We start from the raw sequence: 19,526 nt of genomic DNA, 5'->3' as shown, positions 1-19,526 counted from the left end.
TCATATCCACCTTCAGTGACTCCACTATATTGATAAAAAACTCTCGAACAATTTGATGAAGGAACCTCAAGAAACGAGAGATCAAAACGGTCACTGAAATGGTGACTGGACATTGCCGCTTAAGAAATCGCCTATACAAACTAGGTAAGGTGAATGAACCATGGTGCAGAAAGTGCGAAATGGAAGAAAAGACTGCCATACACATACTATGTCATTGCAGTGTGCTACTGCTAGGTGATGTGTAAGGCAGGACTTCAATGGTCAAATGAGGTTTGAACCAGAAGAGATCCTAAAACTACCAATAAGAAAACTGTTGGCCTTCGTTGAGGCCACAGGACTTATTAGAGTTTAAGAAGAACAGGGTTTGGTACAATAAGGTCTTACGGCCATGTGCCAGAGACTAACGAGTCTCGCCTGAGTTGAGAAGAAGAACTCAGAAAAATGGAAACATCCATGCTGGGAATAAAACTGCAAGACAGAAAATCAAACAAATAGATAAGAGAGAAAAAAAAGTAAAAAATGTAACTGAACATATAACAGGGTTAAAGTGGAGATTTGCTGGCCACAATGCGAGGCAGGAAGACAAAAGATGGAATGCTGAAATTCAAAACTGGAGACCGTGGACAAGAAGAAGAGGCAGAGGAAGACCTCAGATGCGATGGAAGGACGATATTGTAAAAGCTGCAGGAACTAACTGGAAAAGCGTAGCCAAGGACAGACGGAAATGGAAAGATTTGGGAAAGGCTTATGTCCAAAGTTGGATAGAAATGGGCTAAAGAAGATAAAAGATTTTTTATTGAAAATGGACAAGTAGCATTCTTATGCCAGGAACATCTTAAACAAAAATAAAAGTGAAATTTGTGCACCCTTAAAAATTTTTAGGGGTTTTTCCCCTTAAACCTGTTCCAATTAAATTATTATTGTAATACCATTAGTTTAACAGTGTTTTTAAAACTTTTTGTCTTTTAGTACTTTTTCGATAAGCCAGTTTTTATCGAGATATTTTGAATATTTGTTAAATCCCCTACATATTTCTAAATGGTAAAGTAAGATTATAGACACCTGGTAATAATATGGACATATATTTAAAATTTACATTTTTTAAGTACCTGTATCTTGAAACATATTAGAAAGAAGCCGTCTCTCGATAAAAACTGGCTTATTGAAAAAATAGTAACAGGCAAAAAATGTTTTGTTTTAAATATATTGTGTTTAACTAATGGTACCATAATACACTCGCGATCATAAAAAGCGGGTCACTCGATGAGTTATTCAAGTTAGATGTCTCGAATTTTCTAAACCTGTTGTCCGATTTGAGTGATTTTTTTTAGTATGTTATAGCCTTATTCTTTAGCAGGATCGCTATATTAATATTTTTGCTAGACCGGTAAATTGTCATTGTATACCGGGTGTAACAATCATACTGTGTTTATTCCTAAAAGTTCGGAACACCCTGTGGAATGTTTTAGCATAGATAAAATATTGAAATTAAAACTCAATTGTAGCCTTACGCTCTCTTAACATTTTCTTTTTGATTTATTTGTTTATGTTGGGTAATAAAAAAGTTAAGCACGTTAATAACTAGCCATGTTCTGCATCAATACAGGGTGTTTCTAAATAAGTGCGACAAACTTTCAAGGAGTAATTCTGTATGAAAAAATAATCACAGTTTGCTTTATAAACATATGTCCGCAAATGCTTCGTTTCCGAGATACGGGATGTTGAAATTTTTCTTACAAACTGACGATTTATTTATTGCTCTAATACCAATAGAGATATGCAAATGAAATTTGGTAGGTTTTAAGAGGCAGTTATTGTGGATTTTTTGACATACAACTAATAATTCTATATTCACCGTTGGCGTGCATACGGGTATAAACATTTTAGATACATCCCGTATGCACGCCAATGGTGAATATAAAATTCTTAATTGTATGTCAAAAAATGCGTCATAACTACCTCTTAACACCTACCAAATTTCTTTTGCATATCTAACCTGTTTTAGAGCAATAAATAAATCGTCAGTTTGTAAGAAAAAAATCAACATCCCGTATCTCGAAACCGAAGAATTTGCGGTCATACGTTTATAGAGCAAACGGTCATTATTTTTTCATGCAGAATTGCCCCTTAAAGTTTGTCGCACTTATTTAGAAACACCCTGTATTGATGAAGAACATGGTTAGTTGTTAAGGTGCCTAACTTTTTTATTATCAAACATAAACAAATAAATCAAAAAAGAAAATGTTAAGAAAGCCTAAGGCTACAATCGAGTTTTAATTTCAATATTTTATTTATGTTAAAACATTCCACGGGGTGTTTAGAACTTTGAGAAATAAACACAGTATGATTGTTACACCCGGTATACAATGACAATTTACCTGTCTAGCAACAATATTATTATGGCGGTATTGTTAAAGAATAAGGCTATAACATACTAAAAAAATCACTCAAATCAGACAACAGGTTTAGAAGATTCGAGACATCTAACTTTAATAACTCATCGAGTGACCCGCTTTTTATGTAATTTAATTTCAACGTACACAAAAGTTTGCGGGGAACAAAATCCCCATAAATTGTTTATGAGGTGTAGTTATTTTTTTAACATGTTCCTGGCATAAGAATACTACATGTCCATTTTCAATAAAAAATCTATTATTTTTCGATATATTGGAAAAAATCAATTTTCATTTTGTAACGTCAAAGGGCTGTAATTTTTATGTGCACACGTTATTTGTACTAAGGTAAGTTAGGTTCAATCAAACTATTTTTGGTCCCAGAATGTGATTTTACTTATGAGCTGCCTTTTTGTTACAACCTGTATATAGGTACAGCGGTCTACTTAGATATAGCCCGGCCGGGATTTTACAAAATATACCCACCGTCAGCATAAGCTCCCCTTCTACACACACGTCATCCAGAACTATAAGTATCTGTACCCGCTATCAACACATCTTACAAATAATACCCGATTCCAGCACATGTTGTGCCATTTGAACCCAATGTGTTTTTGTAATATTTCGGTTTATTAGATTTGTTCGTACGCACACGTTAAAATTAGCAGTATCAGAACATGATTCAATCTCTAATACATCTTCATCGTGCAGTAAATATTTTCTTAAATATAATTTAGACATTTTTTATACGTATTTCGACGAAACGATGACCAGCAACAAACTGACGACCACACTCAAGATTACTGCATATTATGTGCTGGAATCGGGTATATTTTGTAAGATGTGTTGATAGCGGAGCTTGTGCTGAGAGCGGGTATATTTTGTAAAATCGCAGCCCGGCCCTAGATATTTTGCCGCCCTGGGCAAGATCGGCGATCAAGACCCTCTCCACAGACCCTTGGTAGACAAAAATAGACTGCCCTCTAAAATTTTCCGCCCGGTTCACCCACTCCTGGGTTCTGGTTATCGCTGGAGTTGGTATTGTAGGGCCTCTTTTCTTGAAATTGCTACTGAATTTTGTTCCCTGATAGTTTTCCTCTTTTTTTGAAACACTATTTTTATTTCTTTGGCACAAAACATTGGCTATTTTTTACTTGGATGTCATTAACATCAAATCATCCACTTCATTTTTCGAAAAGATCGAGTCTCACTTGTAGAAAACCGTCAAGATAATGATGAAGGCACTATTAATTTGTGTGAACGTTCTATACAAACCTATGAATTAAGAAGAACCGTAAATAGTATTTTTCAGATCTTATTGATATACGATATGAGATAAAGCCATCTAGTAAATCTACTCCGTCCATAAAATTATTGTACAATGAAATAATTTCTGGATAAGTTACCATGACAAATCTTTGTATGATTATCATCAAAGCTTCTATGATCTTTTCGCTTTATTTCTTTGTCGACGTGAATTAAGTACATACTTTGAATCCAGGAAGTCGAATAGTTGCATGCAATTACAACCTCCTTCAATGTTCCATTTTTAATTGTGTCTCTATTGAAACTACTTTTTAGTTTCACTTTTTAATAAATTTTGGAATCTACAGTGTGATTCTCTTTTAAGGGGTTAGGCACAAGATTTCGGCTCCAATGCATTTTTTCGAATCCTGAGAAAATTAAGTATTTTTAAAAAATTTAAATGCAGAATGAAATATTACGTTATTACAGAGGGCCAAAAATCCCTTAGAATAAAAAAAGTTTCTTTTGAATGAGATATTTCGACATTACACTAAATTTTTTTTTCATCCCTGTAACTATTAAAATAAACAGTTTTCAGGGACTTTCGGCCCTCGGTAATAACGTAATCTTTTAATCTGCGTTAAAATTTTTCAAAAATACTTATACTATATTTTAGTTATAATATAATTATAGTTGGCGTGTAAAATTTTACTATAATTGTATACCTATGTATAATCCTATAAATATTTTAGTAAGCAATACTTCGCCCAACAATTTCGTTGTTTGAGTATATGTAGTCTAGCTGTCACTCTATCTATAACCAGATTTTACGAGAAAACTCAAGTGTTTGGACTGCGATATAGTGCTAGTGACGATCCTTTTTATATATACATATTATGTAGATATAAAAGTGAGCTTACATCAATAATTACCTTTTATTTCTCTAAATTGTTTTTGTCGTTATTCAGTCTTTTTTCTTTGATTCTCATCCATTTTTCTTAACTGTATTGGTCTAATATTTATTAACCTAATCTCTCAAAATTAATTTTGGCTCTTTATTAATGGTGCGTACCGTCTAATGAAATTATTTTTAGTTAATTGGTTGGTTAATACAATAACTTAAAAAATCTGGTGTTAGAACATTTATTGGATACCACTAACTGTAAGTCACATATTTAAAAAAAATCTTAAAATTAATTCAAAATAAACACATGTTTTACAAAAGAAGTAGCGGATTGGCTAAAATATTTGAGTTAGTAATTTTTCTGTTCACAATAATGTGAAGACTGGGCTTTTTCAAATTAATCGCATACATTTCTTACTAATTTCCAATATGGATTATGTCAAAAAATATACATTTAGGGTAAAACCATTGTCCCAATCCGCACTAGTGCCTTAAGGTATAAAACTAGATAATTTATATCTACGGTAAAGTAAGACATTACAATCTAGGAAAAAACTGAAATCAAACGAAGTGCATCCAAGAAGATAGAATGTTTAATAGCGACGAGGAGAATAACTTCTAGATCTAGAGTAACGTCTTCTTCGGCTACTACTACTATAGTAAGGCGATGGAGAACGCCTGTAGCGAGAACTACGGTAGTAATCATCTCTGTCCCCTCTGTCTCGACGCCTATCGTAGCGATCGGAATATTTGTATGTTGGTTTTCCCATATAAATTCCAGGAGTAGGTGTATGTGCTCTTTCAGTAATGGAAAAATCAACACGAATGCTCTTTCCATTAAGTTTCATACCAGTGCATTGCTCCTTCGCTACTTTTGCATCTTCAACATTCTCGAAGTAGACAAACGAAAAGCCTCTAGAACGTCCAGTTTTAGCATCGATAACAACTTGAACTCGTTCTACGGGACCGTATTTGGACATCAAATGGTATAATTCATCCTCAGTGGTGTAAACGCTCAATCCAAAGACTCCCAAACACCTGGACTGTTTGGGGTTGTCCCTGGTACCGGTATGACGCTTCCTGCTCGACATTGGGCTGTGAGAAGATGACCTACGTCCGTAATCAGCTGAACGAGATCTGCTGCGAGAGTACTTTGAAGATCTGTAACGCTTTTCAGAATGAGAACGGCTTCTCGATCTTTTGCCTTTGTCACCGTTTCTATAAACTTTTCTGTCGCGACTGTGACTTCTGCTTTTGTATTCCCTAGGTGAATCCTCGTGCCTGGGAGAATAATCGGCCATAACCTTCGGAGACAACCTCCTGAATTATCGCTCGAATGACGATGACGCCTGAAATTAGAATTAAAAATTACTGACATAATGATTATTGTAATACCATATTTTACTAAATTACAAATACCACCATAGTATTATATTGCCAGTAAAATATGATCAATATTTGAATGGTGGGCTGCAAAAATGTTGTAAGCGACAGAATTGAGATTATGCAGGAGATGAAAAAAACATATTGACAAGCTATTTATGAACATACGGATACCAACATTGCGATACGAAAAACTAAGGGGAGGCAAAATGTTTTTAGCCAGATTGAAAGAAGCTCGCATTGGTCTTTGGATATACAATAATATTGCATTAAAACCTCACTTTGACCCAATATATCACTTACAACATTGTTGTAGCCCACCATTCATGACTGTTTACAATTTTAGTTACAAAGTTGATATAACAATTGAGGCGCTCAGAGCAACAATGGCCTAACCCACGAATTGAGCATTTTTAGATTATTAAATTAATAAAAGCAGCAACATTAAATCTTCGGATTAACAAGGGTCTACACAATCTACCTCTATATTTGGTTAAAAGGCGCTGCATAATTTGTAGCGCCATCCCATAAGCGTAATGGAAATACGAATGCAAATATTGCTTTTATCTCAAAACTTCGTTTTTGGGGTTAGGCCACTGTTGCTCTGAGTGCCTCAATTGAAGACCCAAGTGGAAGAAAGAGGTATGTAACTCTCTAATTTTGAGTTTCCTAGTGAATATATTATGATTTCTGTATCATATGAAACTTAGAATGCACCTCTAAAAAGCTTAACAACAATGTTATTAAGCTGTTTAATGGTACAGTGTAAGTTTCATAAATATGATAGAGAAGTCACATATCACCTTCATTCGCTAGGAAACTCAACATTTTAGAGAATGTCACATACCTCCTTTCATCGCAACTAGTTTAGGGATTAAGTAAAAAAAAAAATGTAAATTATTTTGTCAAAACAAATTTTGTTAATGAGAATGAGATAGTATAAAAAAACATACAGTCGGAAAAATGAAAGAATACCCATGAACGAACATATAAAACACGCTGTATTTCCCTGTCACCATGTCACAAAGAAAATTGTGACACGGTGACAGGGAAATACAGCATGTTTTATATGTTCGTTCATGGGTATTCTTTCATTTTTCCGACTGTGTTTGGTTTTAATGGCAATCATACTTCATATTTACCAATAAATCTATTTAGAATCAGGGTTACCTGATGGAGTGTTTACTTAGCTTTACAATTAACACGTTGGCTGCCATGTTTAAAAAAGTGGGTCCATATGCTTTTGAGATAACTACGGTGTCACGTGGCTGTTATCAACAATAAAATGAGACACATTTGTCTCACGGCAGCCAACGTGTTAACTCAAAATAAAAAGGAATCAAATATATAAAATGTATTTAAATTTGTATGTTGTCATAAATGATTGTCAACATGTTTACAATTATAAACTTTTACAAATAGAGCAAGACGAAACAATGGAAACTTTTTCCTAATAGGTCTCCACAGCTTTAGAAAAGTAACAGAGTTTACGTACCTAGGATCCCTGTTAAACGAAAATAATGATGATAAGTGCAAAAATAAAGAACAGAATAAGAAAACGAAAGGGGCATATTACGCAAAAAAACTTCTAAAATACTAGGACAAAATTCGAAGCGCAATAGTACAAAACAGTAATAAGGCTCATCGTGATCCACGGCTGTGAAAAAATGAACCCTGCTAAAGAAAAGATGAAGATGCCCTGAAAAGTTTTGAAATGAAAGTGACCACTAAGATTTTTGGGCTTGTCCGGGAGCAGTATGAGGGCTACATAATCCGACAAGCTCGGCAAGTTAAACACACTGATATATTAAAGTTTGTTAAATCTCGTAGAATTCGTTGACCAATGAACCTCCGAATGAACAATGAAAGAAACAAAAAATAACAGCAAATGGATGCCGGTCGAGAAAGCGTTGTTTAAGTGCCGAGAATGGTCAAAGAATAATGGGAGTTCGCAATTGGAGAAGAGTCGCCAATGACGGAAGGGGTTGTAGCTTGTAGCGCTATTAGCCAGATAACCAGGGAAACAAAATAGATGAACGCAAGATAAAGGAGAAAAATTAGACCCATAACATTTGCATTTATCCTGTTTTTGTAAATGGTACAAAGATAAAATTTACTTTAAAACGCCGTCCACACTCGCGCAAGTCGATCGAGGTTTAGCAAGTACGAGAGTGTAGACGACCACCTTGTGTAACTTTGTCTAACTCCGTTCTACTTCCAAAATCTGTCGGTCTGGTGCGTCCGAGTCAAAGGGATCTTTGTCGGTATCGCACCGCTTGAACGTGTTCCTCCCGAAGTAGAACGAGTGTGTAGAGGCACGTCGGACAACTTTGTCGAAGTAACTTTGCCGACAGTGTGGTGCCCGTTTAAGACAGAAACTTATTAGGGTACATAAGCTTCCGTTTTTTTACTAAAATTCTTACTACGTAATATCAATAAGAAGGGGCAGAATTAAATTGCTTGCAAAGCCCGTTTAAGGTATCACAAATTAGCTAATGTTGGATGACTTTGTGGTACAGTCGAGCCTGCTTATTCGAATAGCCTTCGCGTTAAGCAAAAGTATTCCTACAACCGGGATATTCTAATAACCGATCATTAGTGGCTAGTAGAAACGTTTCGGAACCTCAAATTTCTATTCCTTAAAGCGGGATATTCCTATAACCGGTATTCTAATAAGCCGGTTCAACTGTACATCTAAACGGCCATGGGTACTCTCAGGAGCCGTAATGCCGTCCCTAGGATAGTGTGTAAATGCTGAGAATTCAATAAACTTGCGGAATATAACAGTATCACATCGATATGGATCCCAAGTCATAAGATGGTATCATTCCAGAAAAGACACCGCAACGAAAGTCACGACTGAAAATAGGTCCAGCGCCGGCCCCAGTGTTCCACGACCATCAAAAGCCTGCTACGAACACTACCCCACAGAACATTTTTTTATAACTACCAAACAAAATATGGCACCCATTCACTATACCTGTACAAGCTGGTTGAGAGGCGGAATTATGGAATGGGTATCATGAATAAATGGAAGATGTACAATAAGTGGCTGAAGTATGACCGATTGATACACGGCTTGATAAAAAAAGGGACAACACTTTTGAGAAATATTTTTGAGGTGCAATAATTTTGTGTACTAAGTGGCTGACATTTTAAAGCAACGAAGTATTATAAAAAAAATACAACTGTCAAAAACTCAGCTGGTCGTGTGTAGAACAAAGAAATTGGATAAACTTATTCTCTCTTCCTAAACATAGAAAAGTGTAAGTTCTACTTTTGCTTCATGAAAATGCTTGGTGCATACAGTTGTACATTATCGGCGCACCGTTGTCAGTTTATGATTTTATATCGGAATTTAAAGAACTATCGAACAAAAGGAATGTCAATGTATGTAACAAATTACTGAGAACAAGCGGATCACCAGAAGAAAAACTTAGGAATACTTTATGTTATCAAAAAGGAATATCAACAGAAACAGCACTGGACGAAGTAGTTAAATCCATTAGTTTAGTCCATTAATAATCCACAGATTATTGAGTTATCAGATATTATTTTTCTCATGAGCATCTTTCAGTGCGTCACAGTTTTTCGATTTCTTTCTAACGCATTAAATTGTATGTGACAGAAAAAAGGCGCGTCGGTGATTACAGACATTTATAACATTTATTCTAGTTGTCCATAGATGGCGCTATAATCGAAAATTATAATTTACGAATTATACAACTAAGAATATAATCTGTACAATTTACAAGACTATACAAATCAAAGAAAATACCATTTTTATAAATGCAATAAACAAGTGATTTGTTTTTTTGCCAAATTGCAAATAAAATGTGACAACTGTCAGATTTAACTAAAATGTCATGTTAGAATAAATGTTATAAATGTGTATTATCACGGACTTACCTTTTTTTCTATCATTTGTGACGCACTGAAAAATGCTCATGAATCTAACGTGCTATGTACTAAGGGTATAAGTCATAAAAAAGATTTTTCGGGATTCTTCTATATTTTGAATTATATAATTAATAAGGTATTACCAAAGTAGAAAGTAAAATAGTTAATTACTAATTTATTGATCACATTTCGTCACCATTTTGATATTTAGTTGTAATAGTTATTTCATCAGTGGTAAAAAAGACTTTAAAAATTTTCATTTTTGACTCATACTCTTAATACATAGCACTCTAGAAGGACCATACCTTATGCAACTGGATCAAAGCAATACTGGAAAATAGGGTTGAAGGATTTTAATAGACCTGTCAGTAGAGAAGATTTTGGTCAAAACAGCCGGAGAAGCGTTTCCTCCCAGAGGGTAGAAGTGCAGGCCTATACGGATGATCTAGTCATTATGGTAAGAGAAAAATATGGTAATACCTTATCCAACACATTTCAAAGAACATTACCAATTCTTAGTAAGTCTTCATAATAATCATTGGCTCTACAACCATGGTAGGTCATGGCCTGTTCTAGAATCAGCTTTCATTCCTTCCTATCCTTCACCTTGGTTTTCCAATTTCTCACTCTTAATACTGATAAGTCGTCTTCCACCTGGTCCTTAAATTGTGCTCCGAACCTGCCTCTTCTGCTCACTCCACTAAGTAATATGACAGAAAAAATCACTAATAAAATAGTAGTAGTCAGTTTCACAGGCAGACGGAACCTAGATAATATCTGGATGTCCGCTTTTTATGGAGAAACTGCGAAGAGACGAATGAGGTCAAATACCTAGCTAGATAAGCGGCTCACATGGAATTCATATTTGGAAAGAATAACCAACAAAGCAAAGTTTTTCCTTTGGGCATATTGAAGATGTGGGAAAACGTGGGGTATGAAACACCAACAAGGCAAAGTTTTTCCTTTGGACATGTTGAAGGAGATGTGGGAAAACGTGCGGTATGAAACACCAACAGATGTACTTTCTATACATATGACTGTAGTCAGACCTACGATTACGTATGACCCACTAATATGGTGGTCTAAATGCCAACAGAAGACTACTACTAACTGGGTCAATCCATTTTAAATCACCCAATATAAATATAATTTGTTGCTCAACATTTTTAATTTTCCTCATTCTTTTATCATGGATTCCCTATAGGTAGATATTCACAAAAATCCATTTGAAAAAATTTTGTAAGCCATATTTTTTATTTGGCAGCCATTTTTAAAATGACGACTTGGCGAATTTAATGAAAAAACGGGGTTTGCGGAAAATTTAATTGCCAAGTCATTTTAAAGATATCAGCATAATCTAAACACCAGTGTGTTCAGCATGAAATTCCCTTCAAAAATATGTTATTTAAATTTCTCTATCATTAAAGAAAGTCAATAAAACTTTCTCCAAAACTTCGGAAAGAATTTAGCAAAATCGTTCATTTTAAGACCATTAATTCTTAGGAAGGAGAAGTATCTCACAAATAATAATTTATTTCTGTGTTGAATACTCAAAATACTACCAGCAGCATAAGTTGTAGTCTTGGGAATCAACTCATTTTTTCCCTACAGTTTTTCAAAAATGGCCGAAAGCATGTTAATGCCAATTTTCAAAGGTCAATATCTGAAAAGGAACTGAATAAAAACAAGTGAAATTTTTATTAAATGTTCTTTATACTGATAAGAATATCTCACAAAAAAATTATGACAGACTCAACTAAGTTTGGAGTTATAGAGTTGTGAATTTCAATAAAAACGCTAACTTTTTAATACACTCGTGCAATGCTAAATTTGCAACTCAAGGCTAAAATTATCTTAATTTTCAAAATTAAATGATGCTAAAATCTATATTTTATTATTAGTTTTAATAACACCTGCACCTACATGTCTCTGCAAGTGGAGACATGAACACCCCCCCCCCCCCACCTCAATCACCATTGCTTTGGTATTGATGAGGCTCAGTTGGTGATAGTTATTTGACTAGTGAACATGTCCTGTTAGTGCAGTTTTGGAATTGTATCACTACATTGATGTGCTTAATTAAATTTACTTATATTAGTAATGTTATTTAATTGATTGTTTAATTATTCAGTATGAGTTGTTTTGTGGGTGAACAGTGTCATAAACAACACTACAAGAAAGAAGTGTCTGAAAATTTTATTAGTGTAAGTGACTTGCCAACTGCAGAACAATGTTTGCTCAAATTAAGAATTTCAAATGAAATTACCAATATCTGCCATTACCACAGAGATAAATATTTAGACAAGTACAACCACATTTTTGGGGAAAATGTTGTGACTCATTTAGTCGTCATAAAAGGCCAATTAAAAATGGTTTGCGTAAAATACTAATTGAACACCTTTCCAAGAGTAAAAATGTGGATGTTAAACTAATTCCTGGACAGGTTCTATGTCCAACAAATATATTTGTAGAAAAATTGCCCAAAAAAGAGACAAAAAATGTTCAAAATGATCCTGAATTTCTTCCTGGTCCTTTTGAATTAGTACAGGAGAATCCGTTGCATCAAGTGGAATCCATTTGTGAAACTTTGGAATTGTCTCCTTTATGTAAAATAACAAAGCTTAACAAAGAACAACGAATGTCAGCTTTGCAAAGAAAAACTGACAAAATTACGAGCACGGTCAAGCGAAAGTTGGAAGAATCATTCTATAATGACTTAGAAACTCAGAATTTAAATGCTGTAGAAACTTCAATTAGTGAGTATGACATACTCATTACTAAACTGAAAGAAAAATTTTGCGAATTGGAATTCGCAACTCTATAACTCAAAACATAGTTAAGTCTGTCATAATTTTTTTGTGAGATATTCTTATATATTCTTATCAGTATAAAGAACATTTAATAAAATTTTCACTTGTTTTCATTCAGTCCCTTTTCAGATATTGACCTTTGAAAAATGTCATTAACGTGCTTTTGGCCATTTTTGAAAAGTAGGGAAAAAAGGAGTTGATTCTCAAGACTAACTTATGCTGCTGGTAGTATTTTGAGTATGTATTCAACACAGAAATGAATTATTATTTGTGAGATACTTCTCCTTCCTAAGAATTAATGGCCTTAACCTTTTCACTGCGGCTAGTTATAAGAGTAATATGGTCTCTGGTACGGCTGTTTCATGCCTGTGCTGATCAATCCGGTTGCCGCAGTCAGTCGATGTAGTACTATGGCGTATAAATACGGTTCGCGCAGTGTATTAATACAGTGTATTCAGGACTGTAATTGCAATTTTGTAGAAGTAACTGTTGTTGATGTTGTCATTTGTTGTTAGATTCTTGAAAATTAATAATTTGTCGACGTAACAGACCTTGTTCAACTGTTTGTAATTTTGTTTTTGAAGATTTTTCCGACTTTTATTAGGAGTGGCAAAACCGGATACATATTTTGCAATTTTCGGCCCTTATTTGCAATCATTTGGATGCTAAATGCTACAAACACAAATTCTTGAAAATGCAACCCAAAAATCTCAGATTATTTACTATTATTTTTATTAGATTATTTATCAAACTACCGGTCATACCGCTCTTGTACTTTTTTTAAAGTCAATAATCGGGTTATTAGCAGCTGTAATTCACACAATTGAATTCTTAAACTAAAATGAAATAAGCTGATAAACACTATCCTATATAAATACGGCGAAGGGAAATCCTAAGATTTTACAAGTAAATTCTCCAGAGTGCGCGCCTGTACAAAAAGGTGCGGATTTGTACGGCTCCCGCAGTAAAGTATAAAAATTTTAAATGTATTGTAAATTTTGATAAAATATGCCAACTCTCTTCTATAGGCAACATACAATACGCAAACAATATCTGATTCATACGGTAGCCGCAGCGAATGCCGAAAAAGGTTACGCGTATTTATCCGGTTCCCGTTGTACGGGCACGAAATTATTTTACGTGTATTTCCGGTTCCCGCAGTGAAAAGGTTAAAAATGAACGATTTTGCTAAATTCTTTCCGAAGTTTTGGAGAAAGTTTTATTGACTTTCTTTAATGATAGAGAAATTTAAATAACATTTTTGAAGGGAATTTGATGCTGAACAAATTTAAATAACATTTTTGAAGGGAATTTGATGCTGAACACACTGGTGTTTAGATTATGCTGATATCTTGAAAAATGACTTGGCAATTAAAATTTTCGCAAACCCCGTTTTTCATTAAATTCGTCGAGCAGTCATGTTAAAAATGGCTGCCAAAAAAAAATATGGCTTACAAAATTTTTTCAAATTGATTTTTGTGAATATCTACCTATAGGGAATCCATGATAAAAGAATCAGGAAAATTAAAAATGTTGAGCAACACTGACTGGGTGATCTGATATGGATTGACCCAACTCTAAATCATGCATAGTATATAGATTCACGTTTCCACGGAGAAAAATCGACATCTATATAACGAAATGAGTAGAAGTGGCCTAGCATTAACATAATAAAAATATTAACATGATTGCCAAACGGTTCAAAATGTTCATAGATAAAAAAATAGTCTTTACAAACGTTGAACTAAATTATTTAACTCTATACTAAAATATAAAAGCATATTATCAATATTATTGAAAAAAATTACATTGAAGAAATAACAGTAAAAATAAATCAATTAAAATTTAATGATTATTATTTACAATAAATAATAAACAAGACATTGCTCAAAAAAATACAGTATTTTTACTTACGTCAGTGAACGTCTTGCATAGCTGGTGATTTTCGTATGCTTCATACTTTTTTGAGCTATCTTGTATGTTCTTGTTAATTCATATTTACGTTTCATCTGAGAGATGTAAGTGACAAAAAATTTTCATAGAAAAGAGGAAAATAGCAGTGTTCCAGAATATTTCTTTATGCAACACATGAAAGCAATATTTTGAACATTCTTCCAATATAGGATACTTCAAGACATCAGATTATGTTTGTATGTATAATAAATTTTATTTCTATGTGATATTTTTCGGAATTACATATTGAATACCAGGTTTCATTTTCTTAAATCCGTACATATAAATGTAATATTTATATATCTTTAGATTTTATGTAAACACAAAAAAACAAAATATTGGCCTTTCCGAATGTTTCTTAATTGATTTTCAAACAGTTTTCTTTGCTTCGTTAATTTTTCGTAATTTATGAAAGTCCTTATTATTCTGATATAGCTAGATATTTTCGACAGGCATGTGACAATCAGGTGAAGATATCTTCAATGCAATTCATTAGACAAGAGAATCTTTTATTTAATTTAACCAGCTTGAATTTCATTCTGTCTTCTTGACAGAAGTGGAACAAACATTATTTTTTCTACTCCATAAATAATATTTGCTTTTACATACTTGTTACCGAGAATAAAAGGTGTTAATGATAATAAACTTGATAGTTCTTCCTAAAAAATATCAAACTTGTCAATATGTACTGACAGACAACCTCTCAGCAAGTAACCATGGACAGGATTTAGGATAATGGACAGGTACTTTCAACATATATGCAAGAACACATACAAATCAGCTATACATACACACATACCAAATGGGGACCTTTAATTGTAACATTTATATTTAGGAAAATCAGAGACTTACCATTAAAGTTTAGTCTCCGTTTTCAAGTTATCTTCTAATTTTTTTTTCTAAAATGCTACAAACTGTATTAGTTGCTTTCTTCTATTCTTCCCTCTTACGAACCTCTTGCCCAAATCTTGTTTCTAAACTTGACAAAACTGGCCCTATTTTGGCCAAAAGTAGTTGATTAGTTTTTTTTGCATTTTACATAAATAAAATAAGATAACCCAGCTTTTTCTGTATTACTTTTGATAAAACAACCAAAAAACGAATACAAGCTATGAAAGTTTCAATGAAGTGTTCTAATAGCAACAGAAACTTTTTGATTACTATATCATGACACAAATATGAAAATTTTACTTTTCAAAACTATACATAATACACATATTTGCAAGTATGTCCTAAAATAGAACAGCAGTTACCAAGACAGGGTGAATGAAACAAGATGATTAGATTAGCCGGATAATGATAAATGGTTCAGACTCAGCAGAGAGGACTATTAATGTGAGAAGCACCTTCAGTCAGTAAAACACTTGACACACCATCTGATGTCTGCTGCAATCACAGATGAAGCAAATCTAGACTAGGGACTGTATACCAATAAAACAATGTATGGTTACGAAACTCGGACGTAAAAGCCCAGATAATACTGAATTACAAAATAGTGCTTAGCGAATAAGTGAAAATTAAAATTACATCATAATAATAAATATGATTAGTGTGTATTGTGAAATACCTACACAAAGCAAATCTTTGTATGGGTATTTACATACATTGTAATCAAAGGTGAAAAAAAATTGGCAAAATACAAGATCATTAATCTAGTTAAAAATTAAAAAAAATATTAGAAAGAGGGGTCCGATATTATTCCGAGTTAACAAAAGTTACCTACGACAGAACTTTCAAAATATAATCCAACTGATACTTCACTGTGTCACACACCAACAGTATATTGTTGTCTATACGAAAATAAGTAAAACTAAAAATAGACTGAATTCAACCTTTTCTTTTACATATCAAAAACAAAAGAAAATGAAACATTCATATTAAGAGTGCTTCATAGCGAACAAAGTAATAGAGTACAGTAGTTGGGTTATCAAACTTGATTCGATTTTCAATAATAAAAATTTAACAGGCAAAAGTGAGAAAAAAGTAGGCGGCGTGGGAGTACCATAACACCACTGCAAAAATCATTAAAAAGCACAACAATTTGATCTAATAGAGCAAAAAAAAAACATTATAAAATAAAACTACAAATTTACGTTATGCTTGAAGGGTAATTTAGACGGTAAAATTATGCAATTAAAAAGTCAAATAGAAGGGAGATTTTATTTATACGTTTCAATGAATAGTTTTTAGTGCAAACAGTAAATGGATTTTTTTGCGAGAAGTTCAGAAAATAGCATAATTTATTTTGTCATACAGGGGTGGGCATCCTTAAAAGTCAGCTGGCGTCCTAGAAGACGACGCATACGCGAATTCCAAATCTGTCTCCCACGTTCAGCATTACCGTGCGCATTTGCTGCAGGAGCAGGAACCTCAGGTCTGCTGGCCGCGCATATATTTCTGCAATTGTTTCCTTACCATGAGAGCAGCCCCCTTTTTGTGAGATGAATCTTGTTAGAGTGTAGAGTGACAGAGAACAATTTTAAGGTTAACACTCTCGCCGCCAAGTGTAACATTAGTAGTATTCGCGCTGTATAACCCGAACGTATTCAAAGTTCGGGATTAGTTTCCAAGGCGCAGGCATCAACATAAACTTATCCTGGACATGTTCAGGATTTTTCGCTCCACAAACAATTTTCGGATTCGAGGGGTTCCATACATTAAGGTTAGACAAGGAAGCCTTTTCTTGTCCCTTATTTCGAAATCAATGTCAACAAAAAATGCAAATGCAACAAATTTATATTTGTTTGTATTTCAACAAAGAGAAAGAGAATAACAGCAGCAGGCAAAGGATTAACTTTCTATTCAATGCCTTTCTTAGAAGTTAAAAATTTGCATAGCTTCGACAATATAATTTGGTATTTCCACGCCGAAATCCGGCTTTAATTTTTGTAGAGTAAAAGATTGTTGAGTTACTTGGAAATTGCAGCTTGTTATTTAGATATAAAAATTACCTTTAACTTCCTGGGGGTTGAACATTATCTGAAGGAAGGAATAATTTAGTAAAGCAATCATTTCCAATTTTGATATATTGAATTTGATAGGTTGTGGCATTGTGTTGTGGTGTATTACACCGCAAAAATGATGAAACATAACAAGACACAAGAAATAGTTTCAGAATAAGTTTGATGTGTTGTTTATGATTATGATTCATTATTCAATAAGAGACTAATTTAACTCATATATTAAACTAAAAAATAAACCACAAGAATATGTAGGTAGGTACAAGGTCATCTAGATACAAGAAATTAAGTAAAAACAGTACAATTTATTGTAATACTACTGTAATAGATAATTATCGAATGAAAAGTAATAAGATAATAATACTAGAAAAGGTACCTACTTATTTATACACATACTAATTAAATGGAAAACATTGACAAAAACAACTAAAAAAGCTTTAATATAAAAAATATTAAAATTTGTTTGAAGAATATTGAAATGATACAACACTTTACATAATTTAAAAACTTTAAAAACCAGAATCTACATCTACAAGTTGTTTAACAAAACAATATTTTAGGTTAAGAATTGGACAGAGTAAGAACAGAATAATGGTCAGAATGTCAAGAAATTCTTCCCAAATATTTTGTGTTCCTGTGCGAACTTAAAATCCGAAACAAAATCCTCGAACGTCGAGAGGGTATCCCGGATACGTTCAGGATCTTTTTTCTGTACTGCGCGAACACCGAATTAAAAATCCTTACGGTGTTCAGAGGAAAAAAATCGACCTCCGCGAACGCTCGATTTTGTAATGTGCAAGCGTTCTCCCTCTGGGCAAGTTCGGGTTGTCCAGCACGAACAATGTACCTTCTGTATTGAGAAGCAGCGTTTCATTTGCTTCTTATACCACTTGCAGCGTTTCACTTAGAATGCTGGTATAGTTTTGGCACACGACAAAATAATTTAAAATATTATTGGCGGCGAGAGTGTTAATGTCAGGGTAAATAAGTACAACTGCGTTTATTGGGCCGATGCTAATCCTCATGAAATCATGCAAAAAGAAGTGAATTCTCCTTGAGTTATGGCTTGGCGTTAATTCAAAAAGGTACTTAGAGATTTTACAAGAATTATGTGTAACTTTAGATGAAGATATGGGAAATTTTTATAGTTGTGTTATGGAACTCAATCATATACTTTAAATAAACAATATTTGTTACAATATAATTAAAACTCAAATGACACATCAGTATTTAAGTAATTAAGTCAAAAAAATTAATAACCTTAACTGAATATAAACGAGTACTCAACATAAACTAGCTTGTCATGAACAATTCATGTTTACTTTTTTTATTTTATATACACCAACATATGGCACGAACTTATAGAGCGGGGGGTAGCGCTGCATTTTATACTGAATAAATTTAATTTTTAGTAGTGTATGTTCAATAATCAGCAGATTGACAATTATTGTAGCATCCGTGGTGGATCTATTATTAGTTTTATTAGATAAAAGCATTGATAGAAACTACCACTGTTTGTTTCTAATCATTCAGGACAAGATCTAGAATTCTAAGATGGATCATATGAAAAAAGTAAGTCAGATAGCCAAGTGGGGCAGGCGGCCAACTCACACTCGCTGCACTGTAGAATACTTTAACAAATGACTGTTCGGAGCCTGGGCCGGGACAGAAAAACAAAAAGTACTAATACAGTAACATAGTTTAAAATACTAAATGAACATGGTACTTAGAATGGAATATGCTGGTGAATCTGATCCGTATCGGAAGGGCAGAATGTGTAACACTCATGATGCAAATTAACAAAAATGATGTCACCTAATTAAATATGCACCTGAACCATCAGATAATACTGAAGTTAAAAATGTTTCTTAAAAACCATGTCATGAATTTTGTAACAGTATGAACAAAGATTTGAGAATAGAAGAAGTTATAAAACAGCTCACCTACCTGGACGTATAGATAATGAGGATGGTGGCGG

The 19,526-nt window shown here is 33.6% G+C and overlaps 2 protein-coding genes across 8 annotated transcripts in view; one reads left to right on the top strand and one right to left on the bottom strand.

Moving 5' to 3' along the window:
- LOC114342278 (nitrilase and fragile histidine triad fusion protein NitFhit) overlaps positions 1-19,526 on the top strand; it is a 368,011-nt gene that overhangs the window by 286,130 nt on the left and 62,355 nt on the right. The gene's annotated exons all lie outside the window — the stretch shown is intronic.
- Positions 4,766-19,526, bottom strand: part of LOC114342280 (transformer-2 protein homolog beta) — a 28,185-nt gene continuing 13,424 nt past the window's right edge. For 2 of the 7 annotated variants that reach the window (XM_050654322.1, XM_028293078.2), the window contains 3 exons: positions 15,441-15,583; positions 14,550-15,247; positions 4,766-5,891 (listed from right to left, as the gene is read on the bottom strand). In XM_050654322.1, the coding sequence (XP_050510279.1) occupies positions 5,136-5,843 (708 nt within the window). In that variant the 5' untranslated portion in view covers positions 5,844-5,891; positions 14,550-15,247; positions 15,441-15,583 and the 3' untranslated portion in view covers positions 4,766-5,135. The remainder of the gene's footprint in view (positions 5,892-14,549; positions 15,248-15,440; positions 15,584-19,526) is intronic. The other 5 variants (XM_028293074.2, XM_028293076.2, XM_028293075.2 and 2 more) reach the window with 3 other exon arrangements.

Source organism: Diabrotica virgifera, chromosome 6, assembly GCF_917563875.1.
Source record: "Diabrotica virgifera virgifera chromosome 6, PGI_DIABVI_V3a".
NCBI classification, from domain to species: domain Eukaryota; kingdom Metazoa; phylum Arthropoda; class Insecta; order Coleoptera; family Chrysomelidae; genus Diabrotica; species Diabrotica virgifera.
Note: the sequence above shows the minus strand (reverse complement) of the source record. Positions and strands in the feature narration are given on the sequence as shown.